General features: G+C 43.3%; 1 protein-coding gene across 3 annotated transcripts in view; it reads left to right on the top strand.

Moving 5' to 3' along the window:
- DIS3L2 (DIS3 like 3'-5' exoribonuclease 2) overlaps positions 1–13537 on the top strand; it is a 184582-nt gene that overhangs the window by 75869 nt on the left and 95176 nt on the right. For all 3 annotated transcript variants that reach the window (XM_032119458.1, XM_032119459.1, XM_032119460.1), the window contains exon 10: positions 2875–3048. In XM_032119458.1, coding sequence (XP_031975349.1) covers positions 2875–3048 — 174 coding nt within the window. The remainder of the gene's footprint in view (positions 1–2874; positions 3049–13537) is intronic.

A 13537-nucleotide genomic window follows, 5' to 3' on the forward strand; every position in this document is an offset into this window, starting at 1 on the left:
TTGGAGACTTCTTATCACATAACCTTTGAACACACTGGCCAGTTTCAGCCCCGTGGAGTTGAAGGGTAGTGGAGAGAGCTCAAATGTTCCTAGAAATGGGTGGCTGAATAGATGTGATCACTTCCCTCATGAGGGGGAAGATGGCAGGATGAGGGTGGCTCTGCCCCAGGTGTACATCCATGGCAGGTTAGACTCTGGTGAGTGGGCACCTTCAGTGATCTTGCAGCTATGGCTGATTTGGAGAAATACCCTGTTCTGCCCCAACCATGGCAGGTTCCAGGCAGTGCACGCTACCGCCACGTCTGACATCAATCCAAGGGTATTCAAAGAATTCAAGGTAATGCTCCCCCATCAGCGTCACAGAAAAGAAATGTTTACGTCTGTAACCAGTGTAACTTTGTTTTACCTTTTGACATTTAAAAGAAAAGAGATACACGCAAGCCCAGGGTATCACAGACACCCTGACTGCCTGGGAGTGAACGTCTGGGCCCGGTGCCTCTGGTTGTTTATAAGCCTCTTGAACTATTCTTGCTACCCTTGGTGGCCGCAGAGCCCCAGGAGTGATTTTGCAGCCTGGCTGTTACTCTGGGGCCTTCGGTGATCCTATATGCATTACCTTTGATCACATGCTGTCCTGTCAGATTTTGCTCTGATGCAAGTCATCATGCCTGCGTGACTGTAACATGGCCCCAATTAAAGTCAGTTATACACTTTTTATTTCAAGGTACTTGGGAAATGTTCCCTGGAACACTGTAAATCAAATGTTAATTACTATTAAAAAAATATTAGTCCTATATCAAACCTCTGGGTAAACCCCTTATGGTTCGTAATCTAATTTCAGTAAACGGATCAAGAGAAACATGGGTTTCAAGAGCGAGCTGGAAAGCACTCTGGCATTCAGAGGTGCTTTCCATGGCTTGTCCTGCAGATGTCCAGCTGCCCTCCCGGTGCACTTCCCAGATCTGCCCTGCCAAGAGAAAGGACACCTAAGACTCAAGTTCTTGTCATTTCTGCTGGGTAGGGTAGTGTGTCCTCTCTTTTCCTGTTTTGTTTTTTCCATCCTTGGTGGTGCTGGTGGGCCTGCGGACCCACAGGCTCATCCTTGCTCAGTCCCAGCTCCGCACCAGACATTGAAAATGAAGTGGTGATTTCTCTGGTTTATTGTTACTGCTGAGAGAGAGGGAGATAAAACTGATGCCTCATTTATTTACATTAAAATAAGGATTAGACTGGGACCCAGCTGCAGGAACAGACAACTCAGCCACGATGCCAAATGTGCACGTATTTCTGCCATACAGTTTGTACATAAAATTGAAACAATACAGGGAAATATCTTTTATCCTTGTTTTCATTTTTATTTTAAAGCTAGACGATGTGAACTCTACAATTTACCACACCACAAAGCGAGCAATCGTTTCCAGCATATTACACAATGTGACAGGTTTATTACACAGCCCTTCCCATTGTGAAGAAAGAGCTTTGCTCCCATAAAGAAGATGGGCTCGCTTGTGCTGAGAGTGTGGGGTTTGTTCTGTGGGTTTATGGCACATTTGAAGCCTTGAGACTGTCTTGCTTGTCCAAATAACAAGTGCACTGTTTTGGCCCCAATTTAGGAAAGTAATTAGTGTCTGTTCTCACTCGTTGGAATTAAAGCAGAAGGATCAATATAATGATTGTGTATTTTATGCAGTGGAAAAACACTTATTAGAGTGGCTGTTTTTGTGCTGTGTTATTACCCCTCTCTTTTGTGTCATATTTTGATGGATTCCCCTTAATTTCAGTTGTAATTTTCTTGGGTGAGTAACATTATCTGTATTGACTGTAATGTACATTGGCCTAATGGCAGTATATTAAAAAATAAAAAATAATTTAACTCTGTGTACTGTAGAGCAATCTAAAGGTGAGAAAGGGGACAAGGGGAGCCACCATGTGACATGGGTTCTCACGGGATATTTGTAACCAGCTGGAGGGGGAACAAATGTCTTGCTCCTTCGGAGTCCTGGTTTGCACAGTCTTCAGAGCTGAGCCTTCTTTGACACCGGAGCTGTTGGACAGATCCGTGCTGGGCTTTGCACTGGAGCAGATGGAAACTTTCTCCAAGCATTATAGAGCAGCAGCCTCATTCACACATGTGCCGAATACTTCATCAAGCACTGGTAGCATGGAGGGGACAATTTCCTCTGTCTGTGACTTGTTTCTAGATCATTGGCCCCTCTACAGTTAGCTCTGGGTTCAGAGGCTTCTGCTTAGCCAGGAGAGGAGGAACAAATGACTGGGGATGCTGAGGTCCTGGAAGGATCTGTGGGCATGTCTGTGTGTGTGACTCCTGCAAGAGAGGCAGTGAGGGTTCTTCACACCTCTGTCTTCATAGGGCATCGGTTTGCCCAGGCAGAGATGTGTATTCCCTGGGATGGAAAGCAGTGTACTGAGCTCCCTGTGGAGTGTGAACCTATTCTTCATTTTTTGTAGTAGGGGTGAGTCACCTTTTTCAGTGGTGAGGAGAAGAGGGAAGGTCTCAAGGGAACCAGCCATGTGTAATGCTAGAGCTCCCTGTGTGGGGGGCTATGCTTTTCTTATCCTGTTGGATGCATTTTCCTCTAAAATGGGAAACTTTCTTACCTTTGCAAAAACCTAGTAACTTAAAACATCTCCTTCAAATGAGGCACAAAAAACAGCCTGGTGAGTGTTTTGCATCTCCAGCAGACACAAGTCATGGTATGCTCTGAATTCCTGCTAAGTCTTCTGCCAAAACTCAGGGAGAAGTGAATGGGTAAAAGAGTGTATTTGAGGGCTCAGCAGCCTCTCTGTGGGGACAGTAACAACAATAACAGTAGTAATTACACACTTCAAAAAAACATCCCTTTCTTTCTGCAGGCAGTTGTGCAAAAGTCTTGGGCAGGCCGGAGAGATCGAGCCAGAATCAGAAGGGATCCTGACAGAGTACGGTGTGGATTTCTCTGACTTTTCCCCTGAAGTCCTGGAATGTCTTCCCCAGAACCTGCCCTGGATTATCTCACCAGGAGAGCTGGCCAAAAGAAGAGACTTAAGGTAACAGCAAAAAGCATGGTCTGACACTCCTTGGGTTGATGCAGGGTTGTGCTGTTTTGTTTTGCTTTCATCACATTTTGTAAAGGCTCTGACTTTATTACATGTACCATGTTATACCTTGGCATAGAAAGCATAGAAAGAAACTACTTTTGAAAGTATTGAAAAACCCAGAAGATCAGTTGGATACTTGGAGAAGTATTTTGTGAGGCAAAGAGGCTTTTTCTCAAAAGAAAGTTGAAAATTTGGTGTTTGGCACCTAATCTGAAAGCTTTATGTTTTTTTCTGCAATGTATTATGTATTTAGTGGTAGTTTTATAGCAGAGATTTTCTGAATGCCTGGCAGATCCATGATCTGGGACATTGTTACTCTGAGACTTAAGCACAGATAGAGATTGTCCACCTACCTCACATTAGCCATCCCTGCAACTTAGCGATGCTCCCAACCAGCTTTTGGGAACTCCACTGCCTTGTTGAGTGGCAGACATTGACATTGTCGGACTACCCCAAACTGATGGATTTGCTACCCTTCTAAGTGTCAGATTTCAGAGACATCCTTACTAGAAAAGATTGAAAGATCAAAGAAAAACGATTTGTTTAGCACCTCACTTTGCAAAAAAGGATGCTGCAGGAAAACAATAAATACATTATTAAGATACAGCATATTCTACTTCTACCCTTGCTTATGCTGGAGCATCCTGTCTCATTTGGCAGATTCATTGCTGTCTTGTGTAATGCTGAGGTGAAGCAGTCCTATGAGGCTGATTCCTCTGGACACTGCACTGGTACAAGCACCTGCATATGTGCAGCAAGCTCCTCGTCCTCTTCATTTGTTGGTGTTACTGGCATGGACATTAGCAATTTGAGCAGATAAGCTGATAAACTGCAGCCATTTGTATCTGTGCCTGCACTCCAGGTGTTACTTTGGACCTAATACTGCTCTGGAGCCTGCAGCCTCCTTACTGTTTCAGCTTTCTGGATTTCCACTGCCATTCAGCAGAGAATCACATTCCTGATTGCCTACTGCTAACACTCAGATACCAGATCCAGACTGCAGGCTTCAGGTAGCATTAAAAAAAACCAAACTAGATAATGAATTCTACCGATCAGAAGTCACTGGAAAGTGCCGATTTTTATATTCTTGACTACAGTTCAGTAGCATTCTCTGTTTCTTCTGACCAAGTTCTTTTAAGTGAATAAAGAGCTTGACTTGTCTCCAGTCAGACAGCCAGTTTTGGAAACAAATTCCAAGTGCGTTTCTTGCTTTTATTGCTGAATTATTACACTGGGACTTATCAAGGTGATAACAGTTTTGCAGTTAAGCCATTTAAATCCCTCTCTGCCCCTTCCTGACCACAGTGCACACTACAAAGTAGATTTCCTTTTGATCCTCTCAAATATAAACATTTAACAGTCAAAATTTTTAAGACAATTATTTGAGCTTAATTTACTAATCCCTTTAATGTCAACTGCCACACTGCTGACTACAGTCTGTGGTCTAAACACATATGGAGATAACATGAGACTTCTGGTTATGGAAAATAAAATACAGATGAGTCTTCCTTGTTGTTTCCTCACAGAAAGGGGTTTGTCTACCCAGAAAAAAAGATTAGTTTTATTATTAAATGCAGTGTGAATTGTAGGTAGGTGGAGTCAGGAGTTGGAGTCCTGGCTGCCATGTCTGATGGGTGAGACCAGAAGACCTTGAGAGACTGTTTTTGACAAGTCCCAAGGTAGCTTGGCCTTAACTTGGTATTAGATATCAGCTTTCATGTTGTCAGCAACAAGTGTGCTATGGTCTGCAGTGTCCTACAAAAGGCCAGTACACACGGCCCAGGATGGCATCCAGAGGAGCACACCTGAACCTGGGTCGCTGTTCTGGGTGCACACCTGAGTTATGCCTTGTTTTCCAGGGGATCTCACACACCTGCCTCTGTGAGTACCCATCTTTGCTGTACTTTGTGCACGGTGATCTGTCAGGCTTCCCAGATTACTTTACAGTAGTCTGAGAGTATGATATGAAATAAATCACAGTGAAATAAAAACTCTTTTCTCCTAAAACAGCCATGTTAACACTTCTAAATAGCTCATCCTAATTCAGTTTACACATTGCTTGCTTGGCTAGAGTAAACACATGTTAGAGTTTAGCTTAATGCACTTTCACCTCTAGTGAATCCTCTGCAGTTCTGTAAGATAGGGCTGTAAATTTTCTAGTGTCATGCATAAAAGTTGTGGGATTTGGAACTGAGACCCAAAAAATGTCTTGTATTTTCATGTGTTTCCTCTTCCTGAGATAACTTTTCCTTGTTTCCTTTCATCTTGGGAAATGACCCTTTCTTCCTCAAAAGGCAGTTTGTGTGTTCTGCTGACCAGTGTCCCAGGTGTGGTATGGGAGTCAGAGAGAGGGGCTCTGCACCGGAGGTATTTGTGAGTGTGGTGATAGATAAAAGTGAGACAATGTGTTTCACCAAGCTGCTGAGGCTGGGCAAGAGGGAAGGACATTTTATCCATGCCATCTTGTAAATATGTTCCTTGATCTTCCCACAAGTCTTTCAGTTTTACAGGAAGCCTGTTCTTGCCATGCATATTCTGTTTGGATAGCAACTGTGATCTCACCTACACAGCCTGTGTAGAATTGCTTCCAAGAGATCTTTTTTTCCCCTCATTTCTCCAGTAATAGCTCACAAAGAAAGGTTTCCATAATATTCCAATATTACTTAAGGCAGAAAAGATCCAAACCTTGTGGATGGCTTTGAAATGATTTAGCTGGCTTAACAGTCTGCTCTGCCACTTTTGCAAAGTTTTGCCATGGACATCTGTTTTTCACCTGCATGGGTTTATTTGTAAAATTAGACAACTATTTCACAGGCATTCCTAGGTTACTTTTTTCTAAAGAGCACCCAAAACTTTTAATGAAAAGCACTAGGCAAGTATTAGGTGTTGGCATTGCATCCTGCAGTTGCATTTTACAGAGCATGAAGGTTCATGAAGTATCAGAATGTGTGGTTGAGGAAACTTCTCTTCCAGAGACTTTAAATATGATAATACAGATAGGTTCGGAGTTCTCATTTTATTATTCAGGTTGACTGGATTTGGTATTTGTTTCATTAGAAGTTTGAGAAGTGTTTGGTTTCTGCTTTTAGGGAAACATTGGAGGATTAATGTCATACAGACAAATTTTGATGGGTGCAAAGTTTCAACCATTTTCCGGTCTTTTCCAGTGTTACAACATGTAATTTTAATTTCCTTGTTTGCTTTGGGACAAAATGTAGCTCCTGGAGAAAAGAGGGGTGAGGGCAAAGAAGGAAATACAAATTTCAGAGGTGGGTGCAGGAGCTGGGGCAGGGGGAGGAGGACGCCATTTGAAGAGGTGTAGCCAGGAATCTAAGAAACCCCAAAGCTATTTCTAAGACTCATTCCAAATGTTTCTAATTTCATTCATATCTTTTTGTTTCCTTTACGGCTTAACTGGGACAAGAAACTAAAGCCAGGAAAGTCCAATCATAGTGGGAAACAAAAACCTAAATATTGGAGAGAGAAAAAAGGCCGTTCTTTGCAAAGCAGTTCTGCCTTTTCCTTGTCTCCCATTGTTGGTGTTACTGTGGAAAATGTATAACATCACTTTTTTGGAAAGTGTTAGAACCTGTTCAAGTAGAGATGGTTTATATAGTCTAACATGGAAGAACTAGAGGATATCTATTTCTTTACCATTTGCCTAATAATAAGTGAGCCTGTTGACCTCCGCTGGACTATTACAAATGTGAAACTTGGCACTCAAAATTGCTTGCTCTAAATTTTCCAGTTGCTTTCTCTTTTTCCATTTGATGTCATCCTGCCAACTAGTGATTTTATTATTATAAACAGGACATTGTATTCACTTTTAAGAAGAAATATGAAGCTGAAGGTAAAATTACAAACTGCAGTTTCTCAGCTGGCAAAATACAAAACAATAAGCTAAAAATACTGAGCAGAGAAAGGGTGCTGTGGCAGGGAACTCTGAAATATCTACAAGATGGATGTGTTCTGAGGAGCAGAAACTGACTTCAGCTGAGCAGGGCTAAACTCCTGAGAATCATTAAATTGTTCAGCTTGGAAGGCACCTCTAGAGATCATCTGCTCCAACCCCATTGTTCAAAGCAGGCTTAGCTAGACCAGGCTGCTCAGGGCTGTGCCCATTAGGGGTTTGGGTAGCTCCAAAGAGAAAGTTTCCACAAACCCTCTGAGGAACATGTTCTTGGGTTCAGAAAAATATGTGCTTTTAACCTTCAAATAGATTCTCCTGTGGTTTGTGCCCATTGTCTCTTGTCCTGTTGGATACCACTGGAAATTGTCTTGCTGGTTTTTTTACTCCTTACATCACATGTATTTTCACACTGCAAAGATCTCATTGCCTGAGCCTTCTCTTCTCAAAGCTGAACAGTGCCAGCTCTCTCAGCCTCTCCTTGTAGGCTGGGTGTTCTGATTCCTTAATCATCATCAAGGCCCTTCGGCAAACTTGCACCAGTATGTTGATATCTCTCTCCCTGGTGCTGGAGAGCCCAGAACTGGACACAGCACTCAAATTGTGGTCTCACCAGTGCCAAGCAGCGGGGAAGGATTGAAGGAATGCATCCCTTGGCCTTCTGGCAACACGCTTCCTAACGCAGCCCCGGAGTCTCTTAGCCGCCTTTGCTACAGTGACATATTGTTGGTCCATGTTTAACTTGTCCATCAGGACATCCTTTTCTGTTAAGCTGCTTTCCAGCTGGTTCTTCCCCAGTCTGTACTGGTGCACAAGGTTATTCCTCCCCATGTGCAGGTCTCTGTTTTTCCCTTTGAGCTTCATGAGATTCCCACCAGACCATTTCTCTGCCAAGGCCCCCCTGAATGGCAGTGTGACCAGCTGTTCCTCCCACAAGGCTAAAAGGGCAGCAGGCTGGGGGACAGCCAGGGTCCACTGCATTGGCAGGAGACGATTAATGCTCACTTGCTTCCCTTGCAGGGCAGAGTTGCTGAACTTCGCTCTTGCAGGCAAATGAATGCATTGAAGCCTTCAGTTCAAATTTGCATCTCACTGTATTTCAGCATGTGACCTCAATTGCAACTGATCCAAGTTGTTGAAGGCCAAATTTGTAATTTTGGCTGCCCCTTCAGAAATGTGGCATCCTTCCTTTGGCTGATAAGGGAAGAAGAGCAGAGGTGCTCTGCTGTGTCCCTCTGCCCACTGGGGAGCGAAGCTCTGCAGCACTATTGGTACCTGCACTGCAGCTCTACTTTTCATTTATTTCTTTCTTGAGCAGTGTTACAGCTGGTAACAGGGATTAGCACTGTGTATAGTAAGGGTTTGACAGCATGGTCTTTGCTATAGATGCCCAAGGAAATTTTTGGCTGATAAAACTAGAGGTGATGGTAAAAATGGCAGCCTTGAACTGTGCAAGGGGTGTTGGAGGAAAGCAGTCAGCCGCCGAGACAGATGTCTTTCCAAGGCAGGTGGACAGCTTTAGTTAGAAAGGAGTGCAGGGCAGATAAAACATTGTTAAACAGCTTGTTTCCTGGAGATTTTCCACTACAAAAAGCTAGTGTTAAGTAGAGCAAGTCTTACTCAGCTATAATAGGATATGTAAAAATGCTCTGGTTTCTGATGAAAACTGAGAAATGACTTGTTTAGCAAATGTATAAGCAACATTGCTACAGAACTGACTGTTATCTTGGAGTGGAATGGAGACATGAAGAGGGCCAGATTATGATCTGTGTTCTCTCACTGAGCTGTTCTGTGACTAATTAAATGTTCTCCATAGAGAGGTGCATCGGATTAGATACACAGGTGGCATACAAAGGATTACTCAGTGGTGTCTAAGCACATCAGATCCAGTTCCTCCATAATAGGGTTGATTCCAGAACTTGGTGATGGTGACTGTACCTGCTCTGGGTACTTCTGCTCTCCAGGCAGTCTGGGCAGCTGTACCATTCTTGGACTGATGAGGAGAGCTCACGTTAGCTCCATTCTCTGCCATTAGCTGAGTAAGTGAAACTCTTGAGTAAGTATGCTCAGGGTGCTGTTGCCAGTGAGGTGATTCAGCTCCTTGCTTCTGGTTGGCTTCTTTTGGTCCTCTTCTCTGTTTTCATAACATTTTCTACTACAGTATATCTGCAGCAATTGTGGTGACCCTGTTTTGTACAAAATGAGGCATGGTCTGTGCTCTCAGATGCTGTTACCAGTGCCTGGTGTACATAGACACAAGGCAACTTCACCTGTGTTTTTCCTTATAGGAAGATGCATGTGATCATTGGAAGTGCAGCTTCAAGCAGAATTGGTGGTGTGTGGTTGGATAGGATTATTGCTTTCTGATCTTGTAGGCCATCACACCTAACCTTGCTTTGTTAGAAATCTGTTTAGTTGTGGAAAACAGTAATAACTTTTGCACCTAGGTTGTTATACATACATTCTTGTTCTTGCCAGGATACCTATTTTATGGAGAGAAGTGGAGGGAATAACAGAAGGAGATGAGGATAAAATCTTAAATAAGTTTGACAGTGTCCCTGTTTCTTGCTAGATTCCACTGGATCTCAAGGTGAGGTTTTGATGAGCAGAGGAACATGCCATATCCTCTCATATTTATATATGTTAAGTGGTGCAGTTCAGGTGTGCCAAATATTGCCTCTTTACTTGATACCACAGTGCTTTGCTGGTACCCTGCTCTCACTACAGGTCAGATATCACAGGGTGGACAAGAGATGAAGTCCTAGTGTCAACCCAGGTATCTGTCTCTGATGCTGTAGGTGAAGAAACCCAGAACTACTCCAGTCAGTGAGGTGGTGTATCCCTGCCTGTGGTATTTCAGGGCTGATCACTAGGACAGGCTGGTCATTACAAGGAACAGTATTTTACTCGTGATTCCACTCTGATGGAGTGATCTGAAGCATGCTTTAACCTGTCCATCTGTCCCACTTTTTGGGTGATTGGATCTTTGTTACCAGGTTATTCTCAGCTCATTCCATAAAAAACCCCAACAATCCATAAATCATAATAGAGATGGCCTAAATGCAAGTGTATGAGGCAGAGCTGTCCTGGAGATACCACAGCATGGATTAGAAGTGGGACAGTCTGGAAAAGACTAGCAAATATATTCTGGGAGATAAGGGATTGATTTACAAGGAAGGATTAACTGTTCAATGTGTATCTGCCAACACCGAAACTGGAAGTTTGTGAAAGATATAGTAGTTGATAGTTAAAAATATGTGGACCAAGAAAATGAAAAAATGAGAATCATTTATGATGGTGGGATGTTATGAAAGGGGTGTTATGAGGACAAGGTAAAACAAAGAGGAAACCTTTCCTGTCCAACCCAAAATAGACTTTAGTGTAGACTGCTAAAGAAAGGGCTGGAAACTCCATCACTAAAGATGCTTGATACCATGCAGAAGAAAGTCCTTGCAAATGTATTGTCATGAGTAGCCTGGCTCTGACCTATGGGGGCTGGATGACCTAATGTCTCTTCCATTTCCAGCCCTGTGCATCTATGATTAAAGTAGTTTATATAATGCAAGTGCATTTTCAATTACACTCTGCCTTCTTGCGTGGGATAGTGGTGGTGCTCAGAACTCATTATATTTGTGGCACAATTACAGCATGACTTGTAGGAAATACTGCTAGTACTTGGCCTCCCAGAGACTCTGATCTTGTTTATAAATATATGTTGGCTTTTCATAGGTACGTTATAAGACTGCAGTGCTCTTTTTTTCTGTCTTCCCCCTTACTTGGAGGCCATAAATATGGAGGAAATAATAGAAGGATAAATAGAAGGAGTAATTGATTCTGGTTCGGCAATCCAGTGAGCAGTCCCTGGTGAAAATGTAAAAGTTTATTATTGTAGATGTGTAATACACCAGGAGTCATTGTCAGCTGCTCTCTTGGACTGAGGTCTCTTTTCTGAACCAGAACAGGACATTAGCTAAAACAATAACGCAGAGAAATTAAAAAGAATAGTACTGGTTTGAAGTTGGACTTTCAATGCATTTTGTGCTCTGCTGGATTTTTGTGGGGCTTATAATGCTCAGTGTTTGGAGGGATTAGTTTTTGCTTCTAATTATTTTATAATTTTGGTTCATTTTGAAATTTATGCACCATGCCAAAAGACTTTTGTGATGTGTCAAGTATCTTTGTCAGTCTGTTACAGGGCATTCAGAGTGCCATCAGAGATTTGTCAGGGTACTTCTCTTGCAGGCATATTTTTAAAATACATTCCTTTTAAGAGGCTGTCTTGGAAGCAGCCACTCTTAGGTTTTAACTAAAATCTGCCAGCATCAAGTGTGACAAATGTGGTAGACACTACAAGTAATAAATGTCTTTAGGAGTGGGATGTTGAAGTCTCTGAAATGCTCAGGCACTGATTGGTCTCTGAAATTTCTCTTGGAGAAAAGGCACTTCATCCCCATTGAAGTGATGAATATTGGCGGGACTGGTCCCATGCTTATTGGCACTTTGTAACAAACCATGGTCGAGCTGGGTTTACTTGTGATTGAAGAACGAGATTGATTTTTGTGGTTGCCATAACAATTGGATTGTTGTGTGAAAAAATGTTCGTAGCATTCACTGGAGTGAGTTGACAGCTCTAGCATGCCTGTTCCCAAATTAAAACAACTGTTTCCAGCTCTAAGAAATGGTGTCTGCGTAGCTTTTGCAAGATGGAGCTCAGCAGGGTCTTAGAAATGACCTGAAGAGCTTAAAGATTCTAAAAGTGCCTTTGCTATGCTTAATTTTAAAATGCCAGCTTTGAGCTGGAGTTAATAAGGGTAAACCAGGAGGCTGAGCTTTCACTCCCACCAGGCTATTGTATGTATTCACAGAGTGAAGAGAACAGGACAATCTAAGGAGTCCCTAGAAGAATGTAAATGCACTGCAAGTGTCTAGACATGCAGTCACTCGTACTGTAAATGTCTTAGCACTGACATGCCCAAGTTTAAAGAAGGCTTGCGCTGCCGAAACTTTAATAAACAAAATGATGGTCATTCCTATTTCACCTTCTGCTGAAGCAGTCTGGCCTTTGGAAATTGGCTGATTTGAATCTGCAAAGGATTCAGCTTGGTGCATCAGGAGTCTTTGGATGGCTGGAGGGACTGTGGGCCTTGACGACTGCGCCTGGGGCAGGGCAGGATGTCAGTGTGTAGCCACTGAGTTGCTTGAATCTTGAATGCTGGAATTCACAGGCAGCAGGTTTCAGCCACCTTCAGGCTTCTGGTGTGTTCTTTGTTCTCTTTTTTAGTTGTTTTAGATGTGTTGGTCTTCGTGAATGTCCAGTGAATGTCCCAGGAGACTGCTTCGATCTGAAAGTTGCCCAGGGGAGGGGAGTCAGAATGGGGAGGTAAATAAGGTAATTAAGTTCAGGTGCCTTAGTTCTATCAGCTTCTTGAGACAGGGAAGTGGAGAGGGAGGTGCTAATCTCTTCTCTCCAGTGACAGGACATGTGGGAATGGTTCAAAGCTGCAGCAGGGGAAGTTTAGACTGGATATTAGGAAGCATTTCTTTACCAAGAAGGTGGTCAAACACTGTAACAGGTCTCCTAGAGGGGTGGTCAGTGCCCCAGCCCTGTCAGTGTTTAAGAGGCATGTGGACAAAGCCCTTAACTACAACATGCTTTTATTTGGTCAGCCCTAAATAGGTCAGGCAGTTGGGCCAGATGATTGCTGTTGGTCCCTTCCAACTGAAGTAGTTCTATTCCATTTCATTTGGTTCCCTTCCATTTCCTTCTCTTCCAGACCCTTTGTCTGGGTTTCCTGTTGAAAGACTTTCAGTGATTCCCTGCTCAGCCCCTTCCTTAGGTGCTCTGATTTTCTTGTGAAGAATCTCTCTCTTTTTCTCTCCTGAGACTTGACAGTCTAAATTCTGCCCACAGCCTCATTCCTGAGCAGTCCAAGTTCAGACAGATGCCAAAGTCAGGGCTTCAGCCTGAGGGACTTGAGATGGTGGTGGCTGCTTCGAGGACCAGGAGGAGTGGTGATCTGCATCACACAGGAGCATGGACATGGTTTGGCTGCCAGCTGACTTGTGCTTGTGGTGCCTGGGGTGAAATTCCTCCCATGCTCTGGTTCCTGAATAGCTGGGTCATACTTTGCTTCTTTAGGACTCTGCCTCCCATGAAAGGTTACATCAGCTGGTAAGGACATCTTGCTTCATGAAGGGTTTTCTGATGCTCTAGTGGGTACATGCAGTTCTCTGGACTGGTATTTCATGGTTGTTGGCATTTATTAGTGGTGAAAATCTGGGCTACAAATATCCTCTGGTGAGTTGACTCATCTGTGTGCTGCTGCTTGGGAAGATCGAGTTGCAAAGGAGGATCTGTGGGGGTGCTGCTTTGTCTACTGTGTACAAAACTGGCACTTCTCTCCAAGCAGCAAGAAAATTGCAGTTAACACCCAAGTTTTGCAACTGGCAACTGGTCATGCCAGAAACCTTGCCTCTAATAATCCTGAGCCCATGGCTTACCATCGCAATGCTTCATCCCAATGCAGGTAG

This window comes from Corvus moneduloides, chromosome 10 (assembly GCF_009650955.1).
Source record: "Corvus moneduloides isolate bCorMon1 chromosome 10, bCorMon1.pri, whole genome shotgun sequence".
Lineage (NCBI taxonomy): Eukaryota > Metazoa > Chordata > Aves > Passeriformes > Corvidae > Corvus > Corvus moneduloides.